The 27,925-nt window shown below is 45.2% G+C and overlaps 1 protein-coding gene across 11 annotated transcripts in view; it reads left to right on the top strand.

Moving 5' to 3' along the window:
* Positions 1-27,925, top strand: part of AKAP13 (A-kinase anchoring protein 13) — a 146,802-nt gene that overhangs the window by 50,863 nt on the left and 68,014 nt on the right. For 10 of the 11 annotated variants that reach the window (XM_015873121.2, XM_015873125.2, XM_015873123.2 and 7 more), the window contains 3 exons: positions 2,382-2,571; positions 5,400-8,229; positions 12,222-12,298. In XM_015873121.2, the coding sequence (XP_015728607.1) occupies positions 2,382-2,571; positions 5,400-8,229; positions 12,222-12,298 (3,097 nt within the window). Of the gene's footprint in view, positions 1-2,381; positions 2,572-5,399; positions 8,230-8,475; positions 9,052-12,221; positions 12,299-27,925 lie in introns of those variants that run through there. The other variant, XM_015873132.1, reaches the window with a different exon arrangement.

Genomic DNA, 27,925 nt, shown 5'->3' with positions numbered 1-27,925 from the left:
CCAGGTTTTCTCAGTGGAACATGGCTCAGTGCATATGGCTGTGCTGGAGGTGAAGGTGTTCATATGACCGCTGTGGACTTTGTTGGTCAGTTCTTCACTTCTGAGCCAAGGGAGATAGTTCCATCGGCTAAAGTCTGGCTCAGAGTTGGTACAAGGGAAACTTTCTGTTCAATGCTGTCTTTCAAGTACGTCTGTAGGAAGCTGTTGAAAGGGCAGGGTGAGAAAGAATTGACCCAGGATGGTCAGATCCTGTAAAACATGCTTCCCCTGTTGCAGGCAAACTGCTGTTAAGACTTTTGTGCTGAATGGAAGCAGATTTTTGGACTACTTAAATGCTGGAATTTTTATCCATGTCTGTTGGTAAATATTTGCATTTTTGTTTATATCTCCTAGTAGCTCACCTTGGGTATGCGCTCCTGTACAATTACAACTACTGCAGAAACTGCTAACCTGCACAAAATGAGTGCCTTTCATAACGGGAGCACTAAATGTAGGTCTAAATTCTATTTTCTGAAAGCATGTGTGTGTTTTTGTAATTTCTCAATGGAAGGTAGGGTTTGTAGTGAGCCAGAAAGGAAACACACAAATGGTTAAGCTCAACTCAGGGGCAAATGAGCAGGAGAGTGTTCTCATGTGATCTACATCCTCTTGAAAGCGATTGTCTGAGCAACAGAAATAGCAGTGTGCAAACAAGTTGACACTTGTGAGCACTCATTTGTCCTCTCTGCTGCAGTACATCAGCACCGGGATGTGTCAGTGTATGAGAGAGGGATGACTTGGAGGAGTCAGTGGATTGAGCCATCTCAATGATGTACAGCATGGGTGACTGCTCCTAAAAATGAGAGCTCTGTGTTATCTGTGGTTGGTTGTGATGTGAGAAAGATCCTGTCTATTCCAAAAGGCTTAAGCCCTTTTGTAGACCGCAATGTAGATTTGCAACCTGAATATGGAAAGAAGTGCTGTCTTTAATCAGCAGCAATCACTGCTGCTCACAAATGATCAGCCTGACCTGCAGAAGGTGAAGGTGGCAGACTGTAGCAGTGGTGAGATGTGCTCATGATGTTGCAGGGCACTGTGCTCCCCTGCAGTCCCACTCCAGGTATTGAAGCCTTTGTGGGTTCTGTGAGGCTGCAGCTCTGCAGACTGCTCTGTGGGTGTCTGTTTGAAGATGCTTGTAAGTATACGTGAAGCTGATGAGAAGGCTGAGAAGGAGGTTGTGTTCTTGAAGCTGGTGGTGGCTTCATGAATGGGTGAGTATGTTTGTGATGACGGCTTCATTGTGCTCCGATGGCTGCCCTGAGCATCGTGATTTCTCGTACAGGACAGCTGAAAAGAAAAATAGTCCACTCAGAAATGTCTGTGTTTCCTTGATAAAGGAAGGTCATTTCTGTAGCTACTTTGTGCTTGTGATGTCTTGGTGGACTTCAGTGCCTCGATGATTGGATTTGTACTAATAACTACAAAAAACTGTATGCTTCCTCCTGCTCCTCTATAGAAATATTGATTCTGTTTAAATCAAGAGTAATTCTGCAGAAGTCAATTGAGTTATATTGTGGAAAAGGGAGGAAGACATAGATTCACTTTGTATTTATTTGCTCCGTGTCCTGATGTTACCCGAAATGATTCACAGGGAGGGGCTTGGTCACTGCACAGGGACATGGTAGGGGCAGCTGTTAGCCCTCCTTTGGCTGCGGCTCTCAGTAGGGCCTCCTGATCATTCAAACAGATTTTTTGCTGTCCTGAGTCAGTTCTGATTCAAAAAGGAAAGTTCTGGACCTGAATCTTTAGGTGAGCACCTTGGTAAGGTGAATGTTTCCACGCACCCTTACTGTGCCCATGCTGTCTCATAATAGAGAGAATGACTTGCATAGAAGCAGTTTCACAGGGCAAGCAAAATTCATTTCAGGAGTGACAAAACTGCTACAAGCTGATGGCTGTTGGGTGTTTGTGAAGAGGCGTGCGGGTTTCGGTGTAGAAGTTGTAGTATCTGTATCACAGAATTGTCACTCCCTCTCACTTGTCCCCCTGTGGTCTGTCTTTCAAGTCGCTGTTGTTCCGCAGCAGCTTCTCTGGTGATCTACACCTGCAATAGGTTCTATTTAAAAAGCAATTGTACCCCTTGTTGCTAGTCACTCATGTGCTCTTCCAGTCTGGGGGAAAACAGCAGGTCTCTCTACTGGCTGGAGTTAGCTGTAAATCACCTTCATTTCCAGGATGGAGACGTGTGTGCGTGCATGTTTGGCTGTCTGGCCCTGGAGCCTATGCTCTGCTTCACTTGGGCCATTGATTAGATGACTGTCCAGAGTGAAGAACAGCGTGCGTGTCCTGCAATGCAGCATTCCTTCTCGCTCGCAGGTTAACCCGCACTGCTTTTATTTCAGAGAGGAAGCCACAGCGCCCGACTCGTGGAGCACCCTGTCTCACACTGTGCACACTGGGGACTACTGTGTCAAGCACCACCAGCAGCTCGATGTTTACACGCTGACGGCTGAAACCAAGGAAGGGAAAAAGGCCAACCTGGAGAGTGACATACGGCAGCTTCAGATGCACATGCAAAGCCACCGGCACACGGTAAGGAATACCCCTGTGGGTGACTGAAAAGAAGGTGTTTGCAGCAGCCTGGTGCCTGGGAGGGATGTCCACACATAGGAACCATTTGGGTGCATGTTTAGTAGTGAGTCCAGACAGAAACCTACCTTTTTTCTCTTCCATTTCCTGCCTTTCCCTTCGGTTGGGGCACCCTTAGAACAAGGACACATCAGAAGGGTAGAGAAATCCCCCTTGAGGAGTGTGAAGTGGCATTAGGTGTGCTTTGTAGGGTCTTGGGGTCAGTAGGGGTTAGCACAGTAGGTGTGTCTCTGTCCAGACACAAAAAGGTCAGAGAGAAGAGTGAAGGGAAAGCCTTTGGGAGGCTGATGGAGGAAACTGTTTATCTTTGTGCCTGTAGGACTTGGGGGACAAGCCTACCCTTGCCATGCAGTGTGCATACAAATGCCCTGCCGTTGTTGGGGCCCATGGTGGTCTGGGTACACGAACAGCACTGACACAAGGCAGGGACTTTGGAGAGTTCCCCTCATTGCCTGAAAATCAGTGCCCAAGGGACTCGTTCAGGAGGGGAAGATGAAGCAGCGAGGTGTATCTGTGTGACTTCTCAGAACCGCTCTGCATGTAGCACAGCTGCCATTGTGTTATCACCCATAGATCTGCTGCTGTAGGGGGTGTGGGGTTTAAATAACGCTGCTCCAGGGGGTTTCTGTTCCCTTAACAAGCAAGGAGAAAACCTTTGTCTGAAGGAAAGTGGGGTTCAGAGCTTTTGGCCACCCAAGCCGTCATCACCCTTCTCTGAGTGGGTGGTGTTAATTACTCCCGACCTGAGGAGGAACTGGTGGTACAGCAGCGCTTACCATGAAGTCTCCTCCCTGTGCTTCTCCTTTCCATCAAATAACACTGTACATGGTCGGCATATCAAGCTCGTTTCGTGTTTGCTGGAGCAAATGCCAGACGGGTACACGTCTGACACTGAAATCACAAAAGGCTATGTTTAGACTTTTTCTTTCCAGCGCTGTTTCACTTCACATCTAATCTGATTTCGATTTGGAATGCAGCCCTGTAATTATTTCATTTAGGTTCATTTAGGGTCAGTTAGAAGCCAGTTGGCTTCCTTTGGAGACGGCTGTATTTTTCAAGCTATTGGCAGAGTGACTTTGCCATGATGAGGCTGGGGTTGCTATAGACCCTCCTGTTGAAATCCATGCTCGTTCCAGAACATATGTCACTGTTATCTCTGTCCACCCATCCTGGCTGGAGGCCAGCAGCACAGTGTTAGATAGAGATGGCAGCTTTGCAAGCCTGTGTTGCCTGCCTCCTGGGCTTACCTGCCTCAGGCTGCCTCAGAAGACACAAGCTGTGCCATGGCTGGCAGCATCCTCAGCTGTGTGGGAGCAAGGTGAAGGGGTTGTTTTAAATAGGAGAGCCATCACAGACACCAGAATTAGGTTTAGTGGTCTGTGATTCAGTGATTTGGTGGCAGTGGTCACAGTTTGCAAACCTCAGATCATGGAAAAAATAGCAAACACAATATCCTCAGGGCAGCAGAGATCATCACCACCGCCTGTACATGCAAAAAATAAAGGAGTTTGAAATAGATTCATTAGAGTGCTGAATTTTTAGAGGGCCACAGGCAGTTCTCTCCTGCTGACTGAGAAAGCAACGTGCCCTCTGAAAGCATGCAATGAAAGCCCAAAGTTTGCTTTCAGAGCTGCTTCCTACTGAAAACCAAGGAAGCTATGCGGGATCTTCACTGAAGGGCTGGGCTTGCTTTTATTAATTTAACAAATCATTTTTTTCCCGGTTTCTGTACACTGAAATACAGCAGAGAGGAGAACAAAAAGATGATATTGAAGCAGAGATGGTTCTTTTTAAGTAAAGATTTGATTGTATCTAGCTATAAAGCTTAGTGAATCCTGGACAAAACGGATATGCTTGAAAGGAAATGCAGATTAGACAGGAACTGAGTACTTTGCTACTGTTCCACAATATTGCACATATTAATTTTAATAGGATGTTGTCATTTTCAGATTTTCATTTCCACTTAGGAATTATATTTCAGATATTTAATTATGCATGCATTGCTCTGGTCCTAGAAGTAGGAGACAAATGACTGTGGTAAGATATTGACAGCCAACTGCCTCGTTTGAAGTGGTGTTTCCACAGGATAGTGAAACAGAGCAACACTGATCAGAACTGGGGAGTGCCGCTGGACAGGGATCTCAAGTTGTTCTCAAACAGTATTTGCTCAACCCTTTGGGACCATTATTTGGTAGACTGAATTTTGCTGTTTGCTGATCTTGGATTTAAATGCGCTAAAGAAATAAGTGTACAGCTACTTGGAAGGTGGTGATAAAAATGACAGAGCCAAACTCTTCTCAGATGGTGTAGCAAGGAGTTGGAGGGATAAATTTCAGCTCTGGGTATTTTGGACACGCTGCTAGGAAGAAAATCCTTCACAGGAGGGTAGTGTGGCACTGAAAGAGGTTGTTCAGAGAAATACTTGGTCCTCCATCATCAGAGGTTTTTGGAATTTGGCATGCCAGAGTCATTCCTGACCTGATGTGGCAATGCTGATAGGCCAACTTCAGGGGGGGAGGTTGCACGACCTGCAGATGCTTCTTCCAGCCAACATTTCTGTTACTCTAATAATTTCATTATTACTGCTTAGCAAATCAAAGTATATGATATGTTTGTGGTTCTGCCCTAGGGGTCACTAGCATCACAGAGGTGTACAGCAGGAGCTGCATGAAATAGGTGTTTGTATTGTTAAGATATGGGTCTTATATATGGTGAATACAGTGTGAGAGTGTGACAGAGCAAAATAATCTTTTTTTTTTTATGCCTTGTAGCAGAGTTCAAGGAAGCGGACAAAGACTGTACGGGGAGCCTCTGGAAATAGCTGTGGCAATGGAGCTGAACCAGTTGGTCACTCAACTACTTCATCTCAAAGCCTAGAAGAAATGCCAGGAGGAGGAAGGAAGGAAAGTCCACCTGATGTCCTTCACCTTGACAGTGGGCAGCTCTCAGACCAAGCCCACCAGGAGGACGAGTGCCCCAGTGGATCACTGATAACTTGTGTTACCAATGCACCAAATGGCTCGCTGGGTCTGGGGGTGGTGGAGAGCCCAGAGTGCTCCTGTGAAAGCAAAAATACAGTGACGTTGTGTAAGAAGGAAGAGGAGGGGCCAGACTCTGCTCAGAGCTCCGGGACTGTATCTGATGAGAATGGCTGCACAGTGAGCCCGTGTGCAGGCATCAACGGTGCTGTAAATCTCCCATCCTGTGGAAATACAAATGAGAAAGCTGGAATGACATCTGCTGGAGTTGTTTTGGATCAAGCCGGCTTGTGCAGTAAAGATAGCACCCATCAGGAAGTGGGAGCTGCTGAGGAGCGTGCAGCTGAAAGCACTGTTGCTGTGGTTGAAACTACCGGTGAAGCCCCAGCTTCCCAAGAGGGTGTGGATGTGGCCATGGGCCAGACTGAGTGCAGGAACTGTGCTGGGGCAGCTGAGAGGGCGCCAGGCCAGCGGCAGGTAGAGGATGGGATGGCTGAGACCCCTGCAACGAGGACTGCAGATCCAGAAGAGCCACAACCAGCTGAGGAAGAGCCTACAAGTGCTGCTCAGCCCTTGCTTGATGGCTTTAATGGCACTGAGTGTGCAGGTGGAAAGGATGCAAATGTGGGAGTGGGATCAGCGTGTGACAGTACAAATGCAAATGTTGATGCTGATGTCTCTGTTGGTCTTTGCAAGAGTGGTGATAACGATAAGACTGGAGTCCCAGGCATTGATCTGGTAAGCAATGGAGTTTTGCAAAGCCAAGGTGGTGCCTGTGTCAAGGAAAGGCAGAGAGGCACTGCGAGCACCAGGGCACCATTGACAGCAGTGAATGGAGCAAAAGTACCTGTGTCTGCACCTGTGTTTCCTGATGTGGAAAGCCAAGCCAGCAGTGAAAGTGTGGAGCCAGAAGGGCAGGTGAAAGCGGGTAGCACAAATGGCAAATCCAGCTCTACCTCCTTGGAAGACAGCGTGGAAACTGATGGCCCTTATGTTGGAGCTGAAAAGGGCGATATTGGTAGAACTAAACAAAGCAGTGAAAAACCCACGCATTGCCAGGGGTGCAGTGACATTGCTGAGCATACAAGCAAAGCCATGGAGGGCAGCAGAGCACACAAAGAGGAGCCAGTGGGAACTGATACCAGCAGCAGCAGAGAGGGAGGAAGTGTGGATTCTGCAGACAGAGCTCAGGAAGTTGCGAGCTGCTGCCCTCCTGTTGATCAAACTATTGTTAATGATGAAATGGGGGACAAGTTAAAGCTGGATGGCACTCAAGGGAGTGAGCAGGAGCCCAGATTGCTCCCTCTGGAGGATGCGAGCACGTTCTCAGCAGGGAAGGAGCCTCCAAAAGCTGAAGAGAGAGCAGAAACTGCTCCAGGGCAAGCGATGCCCCGTCCTGATGCAGAGAACCTGGCTGAGGGTCGGACAGGAGATGCTGCAGTGGCACCTCCTGGACAGGAGACACCCATGTGCAGTAATGACCCCGTTTTACCTCCATGTGCCAAGGGCGCAGACTGTACAGAGGATAATTTTGTAGGCACACCCTTTGTAATTCGTAATGAAGAATCTAAACAAAAGCAGGAAGTGGCAGCAGCAGGCTCGGCTGAGCTGGCCCCGCTGCACGGCCAGGAGCATGGTGGGGTGGCTGGCGTGCTGGAGGACTATGCGGGGGCCCCAGGCCCTCCCATGCAAAGCCTACAGCCTCGTGTTGAAGAAGACACAGCCAAGCCTGAGCGGGAGGCCTCAGACAGCAGCCAGGAGCAGGTTTTGTCAGAGAATCTGTTTGCCACGGTTGTGAAATCCTCTGTCGGCAGTACAGAGAGGCCCTCAGCCAGCAGTGATGCGGGTGCTGGGCTGAAAGAGCTGGGCCCCAACCAGGCTGGGACAGCAGGAGCAGGAGATAGCATCATGCAAGGAACTGGGCCAGCAGCAGGGAGTAACCCTTGTCTGGATGCAGGGCTGCCCCAGGAGCATGGTCCAAGCCTGCAACGCATCTCCCCACGCAGCAGCACCCCTGAATTGAAGGATGCTTCAGAAATGGAAGCCCCGAGCCTTGCTTTTGAGGCTGAGGAAACGTTACAGATAGCGGCGATAACCTCCATCACAGGGTATGAGGAAGAGCAGGGGGAGATGGAAAGTGTCCTTCCCAGAGCTACGCTGCAGCCCATTGCAGAGGAGCCCATGTGTGACAGCGACTCCAGCAGTGACACTGTAGGTCCAGGAGGTGATGGTGATTCTGCTCCTGCTTTGACAGCGGCACAAGGGTTGGTCACAGCACAGCCTGAGGGTAAGCAAAGCCAAGGCATATCGGAGCCAACCCCTTCACCCTGCTCCTCTGGCTTCAATGCTGTTGAGTCACCCGAGCATGTGGGAGTAAAGAGTTCAGTTTCGGCAGATGATGGCTCTTCTCTGGATAAAGTTCCTAAAATGGTAAAAAGTTTTGATGCCGTAGTTTTTGCAACTGAGACCCCTTCATCTCCTGGCTTACCAGCTGAAGGAAAAGTGGGGCCTGAGCCCCAGCCTACAGTGGATGTGGCAGCTGGCCTTAATGGAGAGGCGGATTTAAGATCCTCTGCCAGGAAGGACGTCAGCCAGGCCATCCACGCAGCCAAGCCTGCCACAGGTATGGAAAATCACTTCCTTTAATGCTGTGTAGCTTTCCTTTGTTGGTGTGCCTCTAGCCTCACATCAGCAAAGGAAGGGAAGTGCGTGTGTGGGGCTGCTGTGCAGAGGAAATGTAGGTGTCTGGGGCTTGCTTTTCTATTCTTTCTTTTTCTTTTTTCCTTTCCTTCTCATCTGAGAGAGAAAACTGAGGTTACAGTTTAAACTTCTGAGTTGAAATGTATGGCTCATGGCTGGTACTTGAGGCCAGGAAAGGAGATCATGTCATATGAAGTTGTGCAGAATAGTTTCTAGCACATACATCCCTTCTGGGGATACATCTTCCTTGTGGGGAAGGGATGAATGGGAGGAAGATATTTAGACTCCAGTATCTTCAAGCTGCACGCTTGGGCCACAGGGTTCTTTTGCTTAGTGCTAATTTGAGCAATTCCTTCACTTTTCCCCCTGAATTTTAACTAACATGAAATCAGAAGACAGAGCAGTGCTGCCTTGCATTTTCTTTCCTCTACTCAAACAGCTGCTGGTGTCCTTCTGAACTGTGCAAAGCCACTTCCTAATTGGTGGCATTAGGTCATTTAAAGAGAGGGCCAGCCCTGCCCCCTCTGCCTTTTCCTGTCTGCAAAGCTTTTGTCGGGCTGAGCAGCCGGGTGTTTCCCATTGCACTTCAGCAGGGTGGGAATGCAGTGAGGAGTCAGAGCCTGACTGCTGGGATCTGCTGGGAGGGAGCGGTGTGCCGTGCTGGGTGATGGTGGGGAGCACAGCCTCTCTGGGGACAGCTCAGACCTGCTTTCGTGCTGCATGAACCGATAGAAAACATCCTCAGGTAACGCCAAGAGATGGGAAACAAGTGGATGAATTGGGGGAGGGAGAAAGGAGTTTGTCAATGCAGCCTGGACTTAAATCATAGGTGAATTTGGTGCAGCTGAGATTCCCTTTGCATCCCACCTGTTCCAGCAGCTCTTGGATGCAAGCGGCTGAATATTCTCAGTTGCTGATTTTTTCTTTGCTATGAGATAATTGTACAGTGCATTCTCTTTCCCAGCACTGAATAAGCAACCAAACGGACAAAAAAAGATAGAAATGGGGGGGAAGGGGGCATAGGATTGAGTAGAATTACTAGGGGTGGGGGAAAGGTTTGTTTAATGGGGGTTGCTGTTAGTAGTAATAGCAAATGCTTTTTTCATTGAGTTCTTTGGGCTTTAGAAAGTTGACTGGTCAGGAGGGAATCAGTAAACGTTCGTCAGGAGTTCACTAGTAAATACCTGGGATGGTGTAAAGGTGCATTATATAGCTGTGTGCTGAAAGAACTTCATTTTTGTGCTCTGGCAGATTGACGTTTCAATAGGATGGGAGTGGCTGTAAGGCAACACCTGGGAGTTGCCTTGGGTTGTACCTCCTTACAGCTCGGGTCTGTCTCTGGTTGGGTTCTTGGAGACATGACGCTGTGTAAAGGAGTTTTTAAAGGAGAAGGGTCTCCAAAACCCTATAAGACAGTAACTGCAGTAGAAAAAAATAATAGTTGGAGATGTCAGAGGGGTGTTTGCTGCTGGTGTTGCATACATGGCTCATGTTGATGTCTGCTCTCTGTGGTGGTTTGTGTGCTCGGTCTGTCAGGGCTCCGTGTGAATTCCTGTCTGCTGTGTCAGTGCTGTGAGTTTTCCCTGCAGTCTGGGGCTGTATGGAGCATTTTGTGAGTCGCTGGTGTGCTCAGAATGAATCAAATGTTGTTTCAATAGGCTACAATAAAACCTTCTCATAGGAAGTGGAGGTCATGAGGCCATTTCTCAGAAACGCGTGCGGTCAGAAGCTTATTGTCATGCTAATTGATCAGAGGCTCAGTCAGCTGATACTGCTGCTGCCATTAGTCCAAATCACAAATTGGACTTTTTAGTTTGTGTATGTGATTCTATAGGGCTGTGCTGACAAACACCTTCAAGCTGATGCAGCTTCTTGACAGCAAGCAACCCCAGTAAAGTCAAGCTGTGTAGCTGTGGGGTCTGATGCCATACAGCCATTAGGAAATACTCTAATTGTTACTGCTGAGCCCCCTTCTGGAAGAAAATTTTCCTGGTGTATCATCCTATGGATCTCAAAAACAAACATTCATTGCGAGGTAGAAGTGTATCACCTTATGTTGCACCTTATCGTTCCATGGATGAGCGCTTGCCACAGACTACTTCCCCTTGTGGAGTAGCAGGGTGAATTGGTAAGAAATGATATCAATTACGTATGTGATAAGGTGCTCTGTGCCTATGATAATATGATAATGCAAGGTTCTGCTTTGGGGTTCTAGCAGTTCAGGCATAAGTGGAGGAGTGCAGAAGAATTATCCCCTTGAATTTCACCTGCTGGTGACATGGAAATAGAGCACTTAAGCCTCAGCACACAAACAGGGTTTTTCCGTTGTTAAAAACTCTTGATTTTTATCTAGCATGACAATAAAATATGGAGCTGATCCTGCTAGGATCAAGTTGAAACGCCAACTGATGGCCTTACCAGGAGCAGAGTTCTTGCCAGTCTGCTCAGGAGATCACAGTGCCACAAACCCTGCTTGGGTTGTCCATTATTAGGGAGGAAAGTGTAATTAGTGCTTCTCGGATGGTGAAGTGGAAACTCAGTAACTTGTTCAGTTGTATGGAGGACATGCTGCCAGGAGATGCTTCTCCCCACTATGGCATCGCTGTGACCCCAAGCTGTTCTCCCCATGACTGTGATTTCTGCTTCTCTAATAAATTATGCTCTCAGAAACTTGTGTCATTTGAGAGTCTGCCCTTAGCAGCACTCAAACTCATCTCAATGAGATGAAATTATGACAACTTGAGTTAATAATACTGAGTTCGTTTCTCTTGTGCCTTGTAAGTATTCCTAAGACCCCTAAGTCAAAAGCAGATGGCAGACCAATTGACAGCAGCTTTCCAGTGGATGTGAAGGAAACCTCTTGCAAAACTGCTTCCTCAGATGGGGAAAAAGTCACTGCAAATGTGCATCTCCCTTAAGGTGTTGATACTCATTGGTTGTTTGTTTTTCATAGTAGTCAGAAAGAGAATGGGATTCAGGCAGGTTTTTAGCCTGAACACGTGGGTGGCTTCACCAAATCACTGTGCTGCTCTGCAGGCTGGCTTAAAGGGCTGTGACACTGCCACAGAAATAAATGAGTTTGTTGGACAAACTGCTTTGCAGACAGAAATCCTGTCATTGAAACATCTTGGGCTTTGCATTATTTCGTCACGTGTACGTGTGTTGTGAAAGCTCTTATCTTGGGGGAAAGAGGTTTTTACGGCTTTGTTAATGCCAGGGAAAGGTACGCAGAGGGGAAGGAACCCTTGGGGAGCGGTGACTGATGAAAGCTTTTGTGGTTTTGCTGGGCAATGAAAGCATGGGATGGTGTTTGTACTACGGCAGTGGTGAGGAGCAGGGGAATCAGCTGGGACTTGGTGAACCCCACCAGACAAAGCTTTGCCCTCCCGATTCCCCATCCTAACCAGCATCTTTAAGGCAGAGCTGAATTTCCAAAACTTGTGGTTTTTCAGCGCTGAAAATATCAATGGAGAAGGCAAGGCTCATTTCTTGCAATTTCTTCAGGCTACGGTAAGAAGAAAAACAGCAAAAAAAACCTTCAGTTCTGTTACTGGAGGGATGGGAGCCAAGTGAATACATGGGCAAAGACACGTGGATGTGCTCAGCCTCACCTGGAGCCTCCCAGCACTGCTCTGCTTTGCTTCTTGCCATGCTCGTGCTTTTCTCAGAGTTTCCTTCAGCCCAGACACGACAGTTGTTAAAACTAATAACAAACAAGCAGCAAAGTCGGGAATGAAACCAGATGTTGGGAGTGAGATGGGCTTGTTGAAGGGGGTTTGGTTTTTTTGTTGTTGGTTCTTTTTTTTCTTTTTTTTTTTTTCTTTTTTGAGGCTGGTTTGAATAAACAGAAGAATCTGAGCGGCGCTGAAAGGAGTTTGTTTTAAATTGCCTGTGCAAACCCCTCTGTTTTCACAGGGAAGTTGGAAATGAAAACTGAAGATGAGGTGGATTTCATGAAGGATCCCAAAGAGAGCACAGCGCGCGAGGAAGCGGTGAGTGTCCTTTATGCATTGTCACCTTCTGTTTTTTGTGTGCCTTATAAAGAAGTGCTGCAGACGGTCACCTCAGCTCTGGTTTCCTTCTGCAGCCTTTGCAGGGCTGAACATCGTCAGTGGTTGTCACGTTTTGCTTCAGCCTTTTAAAAATAGCGTGGGCTTTTTTAGCTCTTGTGTATGTAGCGCACTCTGGGTTAAGCCACACGGAGGTTGTTCCAGTCTGAGGAGTGCAGATTGGCCCCAAAGGTTCCAGAGTTATGTTCTGAATAGAAGATGTACAAAGAGGATGGAAAGCCCCAGATTCTTCACACAGGGGAAACCATAGGCAAAGGTTGTGTTGGAGATCCAAAATGAGTTGTGTCCATTTCAACCATTCCCCTGGCCCCTCTGCTTTGCAATAACAGTGTAAATACTGAGCTTGACAGGATTGTGATTTTGGTTTAAAAAGCCTCTAATACGCATTCTGCTTTATCAACAGCTGAGTTTTTGGGCTCACCTTTCTTAGCTGTGTGTGCATTCATTTCTACATCTGATATGTAACTTCTTGTTCCTGAAGAAAAGTATTTTGTAAATGCTGAATTGCTCCAAGCCCGTGTTCTTGCACGTTGCTGCTGAGCAGCTGTGTTTGTGTGTCAGCCTGTGATGATGAAGCTGTTAAAAGAGGGGGGGGAAAGCACTGCAGAGATGAGTTAACAGTGCAGGGTGGAGCACCAAAAACTTTGCTCATCCCACAGTAAAGCTCTTTAGGCAGCAGCACGGTCTTGCCAAAGCTTGTAATAAAATCAGGTTTATTTTGTTTTTAACAAGTTAAGGCTTTATTTCTGTAGCTGTTTGCTCAACGAGTTAGCCAGGGACTCAAAGTAATGGCTTTTCAAGGTAACATTTGTGTGTCTGATATTCATTAATGGAATACGTGAGCGTAAAGATGCTGATGTTATTTTACTGACCCATTATTAGAGATACGGTGACTAATGCTCACGTACCTGGTAGTACTTTAAGATATATTTAGAAGGTGCAAATTAGAACCAGGGAATACACCCTGCATTTCATTTCAAGCTTCTGAAACAAGAAGGAAAAGGGAACATACACAAAGTTTGGCTTCCATTTTGCATGTTTGACAGGCATTGGGAATTTTTTGTGTGTTCTTTCTTCTCTTCTTCTCCCCCCCTCCTTCCCCTTCCTCCACCCTTCCCGCCCCATCAAACACCTCTTTAGAAATCTGGCTTTTCTGGTGCAGGAATGGGAGTGTCAGGGGAATGGAAAGTTTGCTGCAGGACTGACACGGTTTCCTGTTGCTAAGTTGGACAGAAACAAAATAACAACTGCACTATATTAAGGCTGCTTGAAAAAAAAAAAAAAAAAGGAAAAAGAAAAGAAAGAAAATGGTTGGAAGGCTTATAAATAGAGCTTAATTCACACTTATAGGTTGAGCAAGGAGCGGAGCAGTGAAAGCAGGCATGAAACGCGCTTCTCCTGCCCCGTCCTGCCTCTGCTTTATTTAGCGCTGACTCTTTTGTAGCCAGAAGTCTTTCAGGTGCTCATTGCCTTCTCATTACCGGGCCATTTTGTGGTTAGTAAAAGTGGTTTTCTGGACGTGTTGCAAATAGAAACGCTGCTTGCTGCTGCAGGTATTCAGCAGCCTTCCCCCTGCTTGCAGGAACTTGGGACAAGTTGCTGGGAAGTGCATTAACCCCTTGGGTTGTGGGGGAGAGTTTTGCACCACGTTGTTTATTAATACATGACGTGGGCAGCTGTTTGTACACATGGGCTGTTAAAAGCCATTGGGATCTAACAAGTGAAACTTTGTATATTGGAATCAGGCTGAATAACAAGATCAAACATAATGGAAAAGAAGAGGGAAAAATCCTTCTTGTGAGTTGGTTTCTGGAAGCATAGCATTGTCTGGGTTCTTGGTGCCAAGAAGCGTGCTCCAGTATTACAAGTATAAGATACACATGCTTTCCCTGCAGTCTTTTCAGAAGGCTTTGCTTCAGAGAGCTGCTTGTGCATGTCATGGAAAAGCTGCAGCTGAAAACTGTTTAGGAAAATAATGGCTCGTAGGGTTGTAAACATTGAGAAGGAAATAATGGAAAAATGTTTCTTTTCCAATTAAAACGGGCTTTTAAAGTGTCTGTTTCTTAAATCTCCAGAATGTTTTCTCAGCGGCTGTATTTATTCAGCTATAGAAACTGTACCAAAAATTTCCACGTGCCCTTTGTGCTGAACAGGAGGTGCAGTGAGACCCCAGCACTCCTCATTGGGCAGCTCTGTTGGCAGCTCAGGGGGGCTGGGCAGCAGCTTGATGGGATCTATTAAAATCAAGCCTTATCTTTTTGTACATGGAATGACTTCAGAACCTTAACTTTTAAGGGGACAGCTGATTTGGCTTTTGTATGCTGCAATATTAAAAGTAATTGAGAATTGAATCCTGGTGGCTGCATTGGTATGAAGGTAAAGCGAGGTGGGATGAGCTGTACCCCACTACCCTTCTCTCCTTGTGCTGCTCACAGACATCAGCTTTGATTCATTCGTTGCTGAATCTTTGTCTTCTTGCAGCAGAATGGATGATGTTGCACTTTGGGGTTCATCTGGGTTCCTTCTCCTTTGTCTGAGCCTGTGGCTGACAAACTGTAGCTGGAAGAGCACAAAACCACAATTAAGTGGGAGATGGTCCGCTCTTGTATTGACTGTGTTACATAGATCCTATTGACTTTAATGTTTCCAACCTTCACCACATGAATTAATTTGGAAATGAACACCTGTATTTTCAGAAGTTGCAGCTGACCAGATAAACAAGTCCTTGCAAAATGTCTTTGTGTGGCACAAAGCTTGATCTGCACTCCCAACTCTCTGCTCATCCAAGTACTGCAGTAATAGAGCAGCTTTGTGGGGAGAGCCTGCAATATTTCAGTCATGGTTTGGAAGAGTGAAGTGTGTTTATAAGGCTTTCGGATGACATCAGGTTGGGAGGGGTTGTAAGCACTGGGGAGAGCAGGGTTAGAGTTCAAAGTGACCTTGAGCAACCAGAGGGTGCATCCAGATAAGAGATGAAGAAAGATACAAAGTGTGCAAAGAAGAAATCAAAGTACTCGTTTTAATAAGTCAGGATTGCTGGAGAGTGATGGATAGAAAATGACCAAGGATTTTTTGAGGGCTGAAAATTAAGTGTGGACCATCAGTGAGAAGCTCTTGCAAAAGAGACAGAGCTTGTTCTGGGCTTCTCCAAAGGAGTGTCATCCTAAGACACGGGAGGTGACTTACTCATGTGCGGCACTTTGCAGGTCTCATCAGTGTCATCAAATCCAATTTTGTGTCTTGCTCCAAGGAGGATGCAGAGGTTCTGGAAAGTATCCAGAAGGAAGATTGAGAAACGTTGAGAAGAGCTTGAGAGAACTCACTTTGTTCAGTGTAACTAAAAGAAAACTTGTGCAATCTAGCAGACTACCAACATGTAGGAGTTATTAAAGTCCAAGCTTTCCATGGCAGCTTAATTTACTGATTTGCTAATTTGCCAGAATTATTGAGGTTGGATATTGGGAAAACCTTCTGTTATCATCATGAAACTGTTGCAAGACCACCTAGTGAGGATATGAAACCTTTTCTGGAAGTGGTTATGGATAAGACAGATGACCTTCAGTTGAGGCAGAGCCCAGGTCCATTGTTGTCCATTGCTTTTGATTTGTAGAACCTTAGGTTTTGTGGGCAGTTTTATAATGTTTTCCCCTTCTGTCATGCAAGGTTCCTGTATGCTTCACCTGCATGCACTGGAGGTAGGAAGAGGGCAAGGGATGGACTGGATGGCAGAGTGCTTGTGTGTGTTGGACTTGTGCAGTGGGGTAGGTTGTAGGGATAGACTTTAAGTGTGAAGGATCCTGAGGTCTGGCCTTTCTCTTGCTGTAGTCTTACTTATTTCATCCCTGGTGTCAGCAGAGAATTGAGGACAATTATGGCCAAGGTGTTGCATGGGGTCACCCCCTCTAGTGGCTGCTGCTCAGAGAGGAGGAGTGCTGGAGTCAAGTAGTAGAGAGATGCTCACAAATGCTGAAATGCAGGGTCTGCATAGGATTTATTCACCAAAATTCAGGTTACCTGTGTGCACTGAAGCCAGTTTGCTTTGTGTGCATGTGTACATCAGCCTATATTGATATATCTGTCCATACTGTGTGATGGTCTGTAGCTGCACGGTTGCAGGCTTCTGTGTCCCAAAGGCTGTGTGGAACAGCACAGGAAGGCTTCCAGCAGCGTGGGGAACTGTAGACCGAATGGCTGGAGTGCTGGAAACAAATCAAAGCAGGGTGCCGTGGCAGCCCTAACAATAGGCTGTGGCCTAGCCTGCCTCTTCAACATCACTTGTGTAACTCTCTTTGTAAATATTTTACTGTAACTAGAGTAAACATGGGAAAAAAAAAACAACAGCCAAAAAGGAGCCTGCCCAAAGCCTGGCATTAGTGTTAGATGGTGACACAATTGCTTTGGTCAGGGCTTTGGGCTGGCCATCTGCAGGGCCCTTTCTCACTGGCATCCTCTGCATGTCCCTGAGGGCTCAAGAGGGCCCTCAAGAAGATTCACGGGTGGTAGTGAGAGAAGCAGGAAGACAGACAACAAGTGAAATTGCAACTTGATGCAAGGATGCTGCAAGCTGGATGGAGCAGATGAGTGGGACTCCTTAGTGAGCCACGTGGAGGTGGTGAGTTACTTCTCATCCCCAGCACCGTCCCCTTCAGTCGTGGCAGTCTCCATTATTTCCCAAGATTGAAAAACCCAGAACTAAAGGATTTCCTCCAAAGAAAGTCCTGGTTTTGGAATATCATTTCTTTTTTTTTTATGCAGCCATGAAAGTATGGGTACATATAATAATGGATTTATAAGCGTCTGTGGCAAAGCAGTGTTGGCAGTGAGTGGTGTACCTTCAGGAGGAAAATACCACTCTGTTTTCAAATGGTTCAATCTCTTGTATCACATGGATTCTTTTATTTGTGTTTGAGGTCCCTTAAAGTTTTGTGGTGTAACTGTTGTATGGTAGACATGGTTACCACACACTGAATTCCTAGACTAAATATAGTGGAAATCAAGATGATAACATGGGAGACCAAACATGGACTGCATTATTATGACAAATGGGTGTTCTGGTGCATCACATCACTGAGTTTTTCCCCTTCTCAGAATACCTACCCTGCTCCATGCTCATGTTTTGCAAGTTTGAAGTTGGAACCCTGCTATGTAGAGAAGTCTCCTTTGGACTGGAACCATTTGCATGGAAAAAAGACTCCTTCCAACTCTTTGCTCTGATGGAAGAGCCATAAAAGTGTGATGCGGGGTTTAGAAGATGAGGCTAATCAAACTGAGACTATGGGAATGACAGTTCTGACTTTCAGGAATGAAAACAGTTATTTTCTTAAGTAACATACTTTAGGAATGGATGAGCTCTCCATTGCTTGAACTCTTCCGTCAAGAACTGGATATCCTGCAGAGTGATAAGCTGCAGCTCTGAATAATCTGCCAAGGAAATGTTACACTGAGTCACCTGGAGGTTTGGATGGGTTGGATGTTTGCATGTTGTCTCCTGTCTTTAAGATCTCTCTTAGAAGATGAACCCCAGCAGTGTGATCAGAGAGCACTCACAGGGACACAGATGAAGGACTACAGGCACCCGTATCCAGGCATGGCATTTTTGACTTAGTCCTTCCAGCAAAGATGAAAAGAATGGTGTGAAGAAGAAGAAAAGGGTAAAGAACAAATAAGAGAGGATTGTATTCAAAGCTGGAGTGCTGATCAGAAAGAATACTTCTTCTGTTTAAGTATTTCCACTCATGCAGTGTGAATTGTTATGAAAACATATTTGGCATTTTACCCAGTACTGTTAAAACTCTCTCCATGGAAACATGAAGCAGAAGGCATTTTGCCTTGTGGTAGCTGCGCAGATTCCCCTTTCTTTATTTGCTTTTGGTCCCTTTTTCCCCACCCTTTTTTAGGTGGGTCAATCTTCTCTTATATTCTTTTCAAGCAGAGGTGGAAATCTCAGATTCTTTACCTCCAGTGTCTCTACTTTGGATCATGTGTGCATCTTGTGAGGCCCCAGATGACTCGACTGTGTCACAGGCTGCTGCTAAAACACCAGATGAAGTAAAAGCTTCAGTGATATAAAATGTTTGTCTTTCCATGCAGCGTCCTTCCTTGTATTGAGCAGCTTCACTGCTTTCAGGCTTTGTCAGAGATGTTTTTCCTGTTGCTTTCTTCCTCATCTACAAGCATGGTCTGCATGTACTCTGGTGCAGAGCAACAGCACAGTAAAATTTGGCCTTGTATTAACAATGGAGTTTTCAGCTTGGGACTGCAAGACAAGAATAGATGACAAATGTTGCAGTGGATCAGAGTTATCTTAGGTCTATACAGAGATGCTGGTAACAAAGCCTATGATACCTGCAGCGAAAGCCCTTTGCTGACATGAAAGGGATTGGGTTTGGACTTCATCTTTGGAGAAAAAAAAACAACATGACATGGAGGCTGTAACAAGCATGCAACAGAGCTTGCAAAGCTTTAATAAAATAAACTTTATCAGCTATATTGGAATTTGTGGGCTGGAGCAAATCCTAAACCTGGCTTTCTTTTGCACTTAGTCTCTTCCAGCCAACAAAATTCTCATCCTTCATCTTCCTGATCTGCTTTGCTTATGGATTAAATTTATACCTATGTAAGGATGTATTTGGTGTTACCAACTTTCTGGTTTTCTCTTAAGTGGTGGTGAACTTAGCTATTCTTTCCCTTCTTGCATATTGTGTTCATCACCTTAGTGCCAGCAATGTACTTGATAAAACTGAAGGCAGTAGCTGTGCCCAAGAGGATAGTTCAAAAGATAGGACCAATATTTCTGGGTTATCTTGTTTGCTTTCTTTTCTGTTTGTGCAGTTAAAGTTGGAGTGATTGTTACTAGCTTGTGTTTAACCTGAGTTAATACTGGTGTCATTTCAATCTGGAAAAGACTCCTGCTTGGCTTATGATTGTGTCAGCCTAGTTAGATAATGCTTCTCCCATGATTTATACCCTGATACCACTGCAGTCACAACAATAATAGTTTCACTTTATTTATGTACTTAGTTATGTGGAGGCACGTTCTATGTGCAGGAAGCATGGCACCTTTGCCAAATCAATGTGCCCCCTGTCCTGAAGCATTTGCATCTTCTGTGCTGCTGTGGGAGCAGCAACACTCTTCTGCAGGTACCATGGCACTAAGTCTGCCCACCTCATTGACAGCCAAACGTGTTCTCTCTTCCTGTACATTGGCCTTCCAGCTGGTGAGATAAGAGCAGGAACGTGAAGCCTCACCCTCCTCAACTCATTAGTCTGAGCCCTGGTAATGAGTCTGCTTAGCATCAAGTGACATGTTTTTGTTCTGTCTGAGACTGTGCTTACTTCCATAAATCACGAGAAGATCATAATCCTAACTTACTTGACTCTGAACTTTTGCTTAGTTTCTTAACACAGCTGGATGCATTGAATGCCCCAAAGTGCTTGGAAGGGCTATTGTTTCCAAAGTACACATTTTCAAAGTCTGGAGGTGCAGTTCTCAACGTTGGTTTCAATCTCAGCTCTTGTTCTTGGGAATTTAGAATCCTTTTCTACCCTTCCAAAATATTACCTGGCAGAGTGCAGTGACTCTTAACCAGAGATACGGACGAGGGTAGGCTGATAGAATCTGCTGAAATAAGATGTGTTTCTTAGTGTTTAGTTTCACAATGTAAACATTAAAAAAAGGAAGAAGATAGGTATTAAACTCTTTTACTGTAACAGGGTGAGGAAATGCATTCTTACCTGCTTACCCAGAGGGAGGTGGCCATGTATGTGAGGGGTGAGCAAAGAGCATCAATGCATCTTCTTCCACCTTTTAAGAGAATAAGAGCTTGCAGCATTTTCAATTATTCCCACCTCTGGATACCAGAAGGGAGCTGTTGACTGTAAAGGCCCATGGTATTAAAAAGGGAAGAGAAGAGAAAATGATGGAGAACAAGAAACTGCAGCCTGGGTTTTCATTTGATGGGCGGTGCTGTAGCCCACAATTGAATAAAGTCTCAGCAGTAGTGCCCCAAGACTCATACTCATACTTTGGCTTTAGGGCATTTTGCAGCTTATGATTTTAATCACTTTTTGGGGAGACTGTTGAGAGAAACCTCTATAAGTCCGTTTGTTAGTAGCCAGATATTTGAGGGACAGTGTTTGATTTGCTTGTCAAGGCTTGTTTATGACTTGTTTGCTATCTCTGAGGAAGCTGAGGTTTACTTCTTATGTCGTAAATGATGCAAAAGGCACCCAGAACAGTGTACACGAATCCCCTGTCTTTGTTATAAATCTAAGTATATAGACTAAATAAATAACTTCTTTCTGGGCTTGAAATCCTTACAGTGCACCAGACAACAAAAATTTGCGTTTTGGAGTAGCTCCTAGAATTCTTTAAAGCTGAAAGATCTCCTCTGCTCGAGAACCTGGGGCTCTTCCTCCTGTAGACGAGCGATGGTTATTTAAACTGGCTTTTCTTCTGCCTGGCCTCTTGGGCTGGGGTTGGCACGGTTCAGTCAATACCCACTGGGATGTAGGAGTGTGTGGCAGCAGAATATGAGGCTTTGAAGGTAAGGCTCAACAAGTACTTTCTTTAAAAGAGCAAGGGGAAAAATCTGTGCTCTCACAGTTGCCTTTCTCAGCTCTAGTAGGAAACTTTGTGTACCGGGTACACTACAAAAATGATTTTTAGAGCAATTTAGATGCTTTTTAAGTTATTTCCTTCTCTTTCCAGAAAACAGAATTTGATACAGAAGCATACTGTTTTGAGTACCAGTTTAAAAATAGGCTATTTTGGTTTAGTTTAGATATTTTTTGTTTAGGTAAGCATTAGTCTCCCAGGGCAAGTACATTCTGTTTCTCTGCATGTCTTCTTATGAGCATTGCATGTTCCCTGACTGGTAAGCAGTGCTGTCTGGCACGCAGAATATGTTTTGGCAGATTGGCTCTTAAAATCTGTGTTATTCTTTTTTATGGAGGACATTGGCTGAGGTCTGAATCCCATACTGAAAGAGCAGAAGGGAGGCAGGACAAATCTGGGGTTAATAGTAGAACGCTGCTAGAAATGGAGGGGCAGCCAAAGAGATGGGCAGCAGGGTTTGCTTATTGGTACGGAACAGAAAGCAGCCAAAGCAATGGAGGTGTCAGACCTGTGTTTAGGTGATTGAGATAATGTACATCTGAGAGCTGTTTCCTTTATCTGAGGGTGGTGACCAGGATCAGATCTGATCATCCTTCTAACTTGAAGGCATTCTGACTATTTTTTCCTGACCTCTCTGAGTGGAGAGGGAGAACACGGCACTGATTGCAGCCATTGCACAGACAAAATCAGGGAAGGAGCCCAAATAATGTTTTCTTCCAGGCTTACCAAATCTCCTGGCCAAAGAAAGCATGAAATAACAACAGCTCTGAGAAAGCCTAAATCGTTTGCCTGTACCAACAGATGTTTCTGTAAGACATTGACTTTCAGCTTGTCCCAGCTTAAATACAGAGTGAAAAAGGGTTGAAAGGGTAAAATGCACTTAGAAGAGTTTTCTCTACTTAAGAGAACTCTGTAAGCTGTTGGTGAAGCTGTAAATGAAGCCACAGTGAAATATGCATCGTCTTGTAGTTTAGGTTGTGTCATTTTGCTTGTTACCAACTGCCTGGGTTAACAAAAGAAAATATTTTTCTTTCAGTAGCGTTCAGATCTTTTTCTGGGTATTTTTTCTTATGCGTCTGCATTAAATAAGCCCATTTAACAAAACACGATCCTCTTACAAACATGGAATAATGACAACTACATATGGCTTTCATTAATTTTTGCATGTTTTGAAGTTGCCTTTTTTTTTTTCTCCTGAAGGCTGACTTCAGAAACAGAGATTAATGCTACATAATGGCCAAAATGACTAGCTGAGCAGTCAGCAATTCTAACTTGGGATAGGAGGAGCTTCTCGTTAAGGTTATTTAACCTTTTCATATTAGGAAGGATATTTTTTTCTGTACAGAACAGTGCTGTATAATCCACCCTCATCCCATTTATGGTTACTTGTTTGCATCAATTGGACAGACATCAGCTGGTTATTTGCAAGCTTTCTTGCTTCTGACTCCTGTAAACATTTTAGATTTTAGCCTGCCAAGAACTGTGGGACATCTCCCCCTTTTCTCCCCAAGAAAGCAAACCCAGCCCCTTCCTTGCATTCAACAGGAGGAGTTTCAGGTGATCTCTTTTACCCAAGAGCAATCTGCCTTGTTATCTGCAGCACCTCAACCTTGGCAACTCCTGAGATAGCCAAGCAGTGGACATCCAGATATGTGGAATGCTGTTGTTTGACATTTTTGTCCCCACTTATCATTGTCCATTAGTTTAGGGTTTATGGATTAGGTTTAGAGCCTTGGATCCATTTTTCCACTTAAGAATTATACCTGCAACAACAAACACTGCTGCAAAGGCATCTTTGCAAAGCAAATAGAAGAGATGCAGTATGTGCCAGCTTGTAACCCAAGAAATAAATATTAAAGCGTTTTTTTTGTGTGAATGATGTCAGCAGTTGAGAAAATTCGGTACTAATGGCTATGTTTCCACATACCTAGCTGTTAATTAAACCTATGCTTTATGTCCTGAAATTCACCTTCTAAAATGAGGTTACAGAGGAGCACATGTGGGGTGTAGCAGTGCTTATGGCAGTGTCTAAACAGGGCAGAGCAGGCTTTCATTTGTGAGCCTGGTGATGAATCCTTGCCCTCACATACCCATCTTTAGACCAGAGAGGTAAAATTAGTAAAACAGGTTTATTTCATAGGGTTAACATTCTTTCCTGGGCTCCCGTGCTGTAAATACATGTTGGTTTAATATTCTTTACAGAAGGCTACCAGGGAAACGGATGAAACAGTGAGCAAATTAGTACTTCTGTGGTCCTAAAGCAGACCTCCCAGGCAGGAGCTGGAACCCAAATGCCTCCTCTCAACCTTTGTGTTGGATTTTGTTTCAAGTTTCCAAATGCATGGGGAGAGGGTATGAAAATATTGGTTGGATGTAAGCGTAGGTTGGAGGGTGTGCTGGTGTCTCTGTTATTGCTGGGGAGAAAGGGTTCTGGCCATGGACAGAGCATCTCATTTACCAGTTGGGTCGGAGCTCCTCCTTCCCACAAAGCAAACAGAAACACTGGAAGGGCAAAACAAATCCCACAGTGTCCTCTGCTTCTTGCCTGCAGCAGCAGCCAAGTAAAAAACTGACCTGGAAATATGGTGGGTGCCTTTATATCAAACAAGCTTTCCCTTCCAGATCACATACTGTCAAGTTACAAGATGGAAGAAGAGATAACTTCTTCCTTTTTGACATAGTGCCTGGCTGGGACAGAACAAGGGTCGTGTGGGCTTCCTAGGGTGGCTGAATCCCAGCGACTTCAATTAAAAGTAAAAAAAGAAAAAGGGAGGGAAGCTGAATCATATTCTGGCATGATTCATTCATTTCAATGACCTTCTCTACTTTTCAATTGGATTACAGTAGAGGCATGAAAGAATGGTGAAACTTGAATAATTTCCTCAGCTAAAGATGTGTCATTTTTATATTGTCCGTTAATTTTACTCCCTGATGCTGTACGTCACTCATTTTGGGCTTTATCCGCCAATTCATCTATGCAATCTGCTATCCTGTCCCTGTTTTTAGCTCTCTTTTGATAGAAGCATCCCCCGGGCCTATCCTTGACCTGATCTCATTAGGGTGAAGCTCAGGCAGTGCTGCCTGCCCCTGTGCTGTGAGCTGTTATGTGGGAAGACAATGTTTTCTGCACTCTGCAAATGCGAGGCTGTTTGCTTTCCTGCACAGAATTCGTCTTAACCTTCCACTGGAAGGCTTTGCTCCTTTTGAAATTTATTATTATGATATGAAGGAACATAGGGGTTTTTTTTATGTGTCAGTCCATATCAAAGGTTTATCCCAGTGATGTCAGAATATGCTTTTTTTTATTATGCATGGTGTACAACTGAAAAATTCCTTTTCAATTTGTCAGCTTCATAGGTAATGAGACATCCCCATCTTTCCTGCATTTGAGACAAATTAACTCCACTATAGGATGAGTTACTGGGCATTGCTTGGTTGGGTACTATGTGGATTGTGCAGCCCTTCAAATACTTAGGGGATGTAATGTGCAAACCAAGACTCGTGTAATGCTTTACAGTAGCTTGAAAACTCCTATAAATACAATTCCCTACTATAAATTTGTTTATTTACACCATTATCTTTCCAGATCCCAGAGGCTGGGCTCACCAGAACTTGCATTGCTCCCAGTGCTACTGAAATGGTCAATAATTCCACATGGGGATCAAATCCTGTTTTTACTCTCTATTCTGTTATTTGTTTTCTTTCAATAGGTGCTGTAGGGACTTGAGCCCCTGAGCCACACTTCTCATTTTGGAGGGAGTTTGGCAATGTTAGGCCATATGCTGGGCTACTAGGATGGCAGCAAAGATAATTTCTTATTGTGAGAACATATGATTTGCACATTGGATACGAAAAACATGAAGTGAAATTGAAGCTGAGCTAACACCATCTGACATTGTCCAACAGCACTTCAGCCAGCCAGCCATCCCCATTTGCAGTTATTTTTGGTAAAGGCAGAACTGTATGTTGCAGACTGATGTAAGATCAGCTGAGAGGTTGCTGATCTCGTGTGTGGGATGTGTTTTCTCCTGTAACCATTTGGGAGCAATAAGATGGGCAGTTTGCTTCCTCTGAAAGGATGTTCAGGCATGTTCTATGGCAGACAAAAGCCTCGGCGTTTTTCTGAAGGTTATTTGCACAATAGAAATTACTGAGAAATGTACACCAAGCTTCTGAGGAATGTTAGGAAGGTGAAGGTCAGGAAATGGCTGAAGGTCTCTCAAGGTGTTTTTGTGTTTTCTCAAACCACGCGCTCCATGTATCCATATGTCTGACAGCTTTCCAAGTCTTCCTCATTCCTTCTTTGTGGCTCTTCAACTGTTTATTAGGCAGCTATGTCTCTGAGCTGGAACACAGGCTGTGGCTGTTTGAGGCTTTATTTGGATGCAGGAATTCAACTCAGTCGTGTCTCCCAAAGTACAGGGTGGCTCCACAAGGAGATGTCCTTCTCCAGACCTTGGTGTGAAGATCTGAATGATTTAAATGGGGATATAGGAGAGCTGAGGATGCCCAGGCTGGAGACTCAAATTTGTTTTGGTGCTGTAGAAGATTTGCTCTGTGGATTAAGTTGGGCTGCAGCAGCACAGTGCTTGTCATGGACAGGATCTGTGTACAGACCATGGGGGGACCATCCTCACCTCTCTCCCTGCCACCTCTTTCTTTTGGATTCATAGAGGAATCTGGTGTCACAGCTCTCCTTTTGTGGCTGCACGCTTAAGAGGATGCTGCTCAGGTGGGTCTTGACACATCCACAGGGGTACAGCCTAGACCAAAATACAATGCTGATGAGCAGGCTGGGCTGGAAGGGGTCAATCTCAACCCTCTTCTGTGTCTTGCAATCCTCTTGCAAGAATGAGAAATGCTTTCTTTCACTTAATCTTCCCTAAGGTGTGCAGCATGGGTGCCTGCTGGTGCTCAGCCTTTGCCTGCTCACCTCCAAACCCCATGTTGGAGCATCCACCTGGGTTTGTGCTCTGCAGAGCTGAACTGCCTCCAGGCAGACACTCAGGATGTGCCTTCCCATCCAGATTGGACACGCTCCTCTTACAGGCTTTGCAGTATTAGAGTGCAGATTTCCTTTGCCTTATTTAGTTTTGGGGGGGGGGAAAAAAAAAAAGAGGTTGTTTTGTCTCTCCTGGCAAATGCCAGAAACGTAGGATTTTTAAATCACTTTCCAAAAAGCTGATTTCTTTGAAGAAAAAGAGCAATTTGAATTGTAATTATTCTCTTTTGCTGTCTGACAAATTTATTATCTCCTGCTTCTAGTGCCCAATAGTGGGTTTTGACTTGCTTAAGAGAGGGGGAATTTTTTCCTTTCATGTGTGGCTCCGTTAGTTCCTATCAGAGCCACGGTTTAAAATGTTAATGCTCCTCAGTGTTTCTGCAGATTGCATCATTTTCAGTGTTTCATAACTATATGGCAAAAGTAATTTGAAACAGATAACAATAGCGCTGTCTGTTTTAGAATAGCCATGATTTCCTTGTCATTAAGAGATCTGTTAGCGGGGAGAGGAGGAGAAGTTTTATCTGGATGAGTTACAGATCATATGGTGCAACTGAGTGCTTGCTTTTCCTTTTTATTTTTTTTTCCCCTTCCCTTGAAATTCACAGCACTGGACTTTGGTTTGGATATGAAACGATTGGATAGTTTCAAACTCCTGTCTGCACTGAGCAGCTCAGTGCTTCCAGATGGTTTCAATAAGCATCCCAGAAGTGTCGCATCAGCAGCCGATGGCCCGGGCTGAGCGCGTCTCCTCTCCATTTTGAGTCACTTGCAGGAGAGCAGAAGACAGAATTATTCACTTGATGGAGTTGTTTTCTTTTAATCCATATCTTCTTGCCTTGTGCGTCGTATTTCTTAGCCTAAATGCTGTATTATGTTTAAGCATGCACGTGGCATTCAGAGGATTGCTTTAAACAGATGGGCAAAAGGGGCTTGGAAGCCTTTGTTGTGCTTTGTCTGGGCTGAGCCTGCGTTCTGCATCTCCTCTGCATGCCTGTGTGTCCATAGGGCCGTGTGCGGGACAGGATTTCTACCCTGAAACAATGCAGCAAAAGCCCCACCTAACATGGGAAGGGAGTGATGGCCTCCCAAGTGGGAGTATGTCTGGCCCATTATCTGCTGTTTGTTTATATTATGATCTAGGTTTTTTTGTGTGCTTTCCCCTCCCCCCCTTTTTTTCTTTTCCTCCCCATAGCAAATTAAGATGGGTGGAAATTAAGATGAGATGAACTTCGGGTGCTTGCAGTCGTCACTGGCCTCCTGATCTTGGCTGTGAGTCAGGAACATAACCACAGAAAAAAACTCTTGGAACAAATTAGGGATTTGGAAGCTTAAAGATGAGAAGAGAGGGGAGAGATGGGGATTTTTTCTTACAGGTTTATGTTGTTTTCTTGTTGATCATTTCACTTCGTGGCTGAAAGCATAGAGCATCCAAGTAGATCAGTTGGCAATAGCTTCCAGATCCTCACTAGATCAAAGCATGGTATTTATCTTATGGAGGATGGCAGGTCTTCCTGAGTCATAGGTATAGATACAAGTCCTGGGAGTCACCTGGCCAGGAGTCACCTTGCCACCTGCCTGCAATGTGCACCTGAGGTTTCTGCTCCCTGCTGCCCCATGGCAGCACGCACAGGGTTACTTGTGGCTTTCAGCCATACAAAGATACTCCTGCATAGCTTAGAAAAGCTGTCCTCCTCCTCTCAACTTCCTGCTATGGAAGTTGCACATCTCCCAATGCACCTCTCCACCTCCTTTGGCTAGAGTCATTTCTCATTTCTCCTTACCTTTGGGAAGGGTGAGTGTGTGCGCAGCCACAAAGGATGTGGTGGGGATGCAGCTACAGGGCTGACCTATCTCACATCTCAAATACGCACCATACACTTCAGTAGTGGTGCTCAGTGGCAATCTCCCAGTTGTCAGAGATAAAAGG

This window comes from Coturnix japonica, chromosome 10 (assembly GCF_001577835.2).
Source record: "Coturnix japonica isolate 7356 chromosome 10, Coturnix japonica 2.1, whole genome shotgun sequence".
Lineage (NCBI taxonomy): Eukaryota > Metazoa > Chordata > Aves > Galliformes > Phasianidae > Coturnix > Coturnix japonica.
The sequence above is the reverse complement of the archived record's forward strand: the minus strand, read 5'-3'. Positions and strand labels throughout refer to the sequence as shown.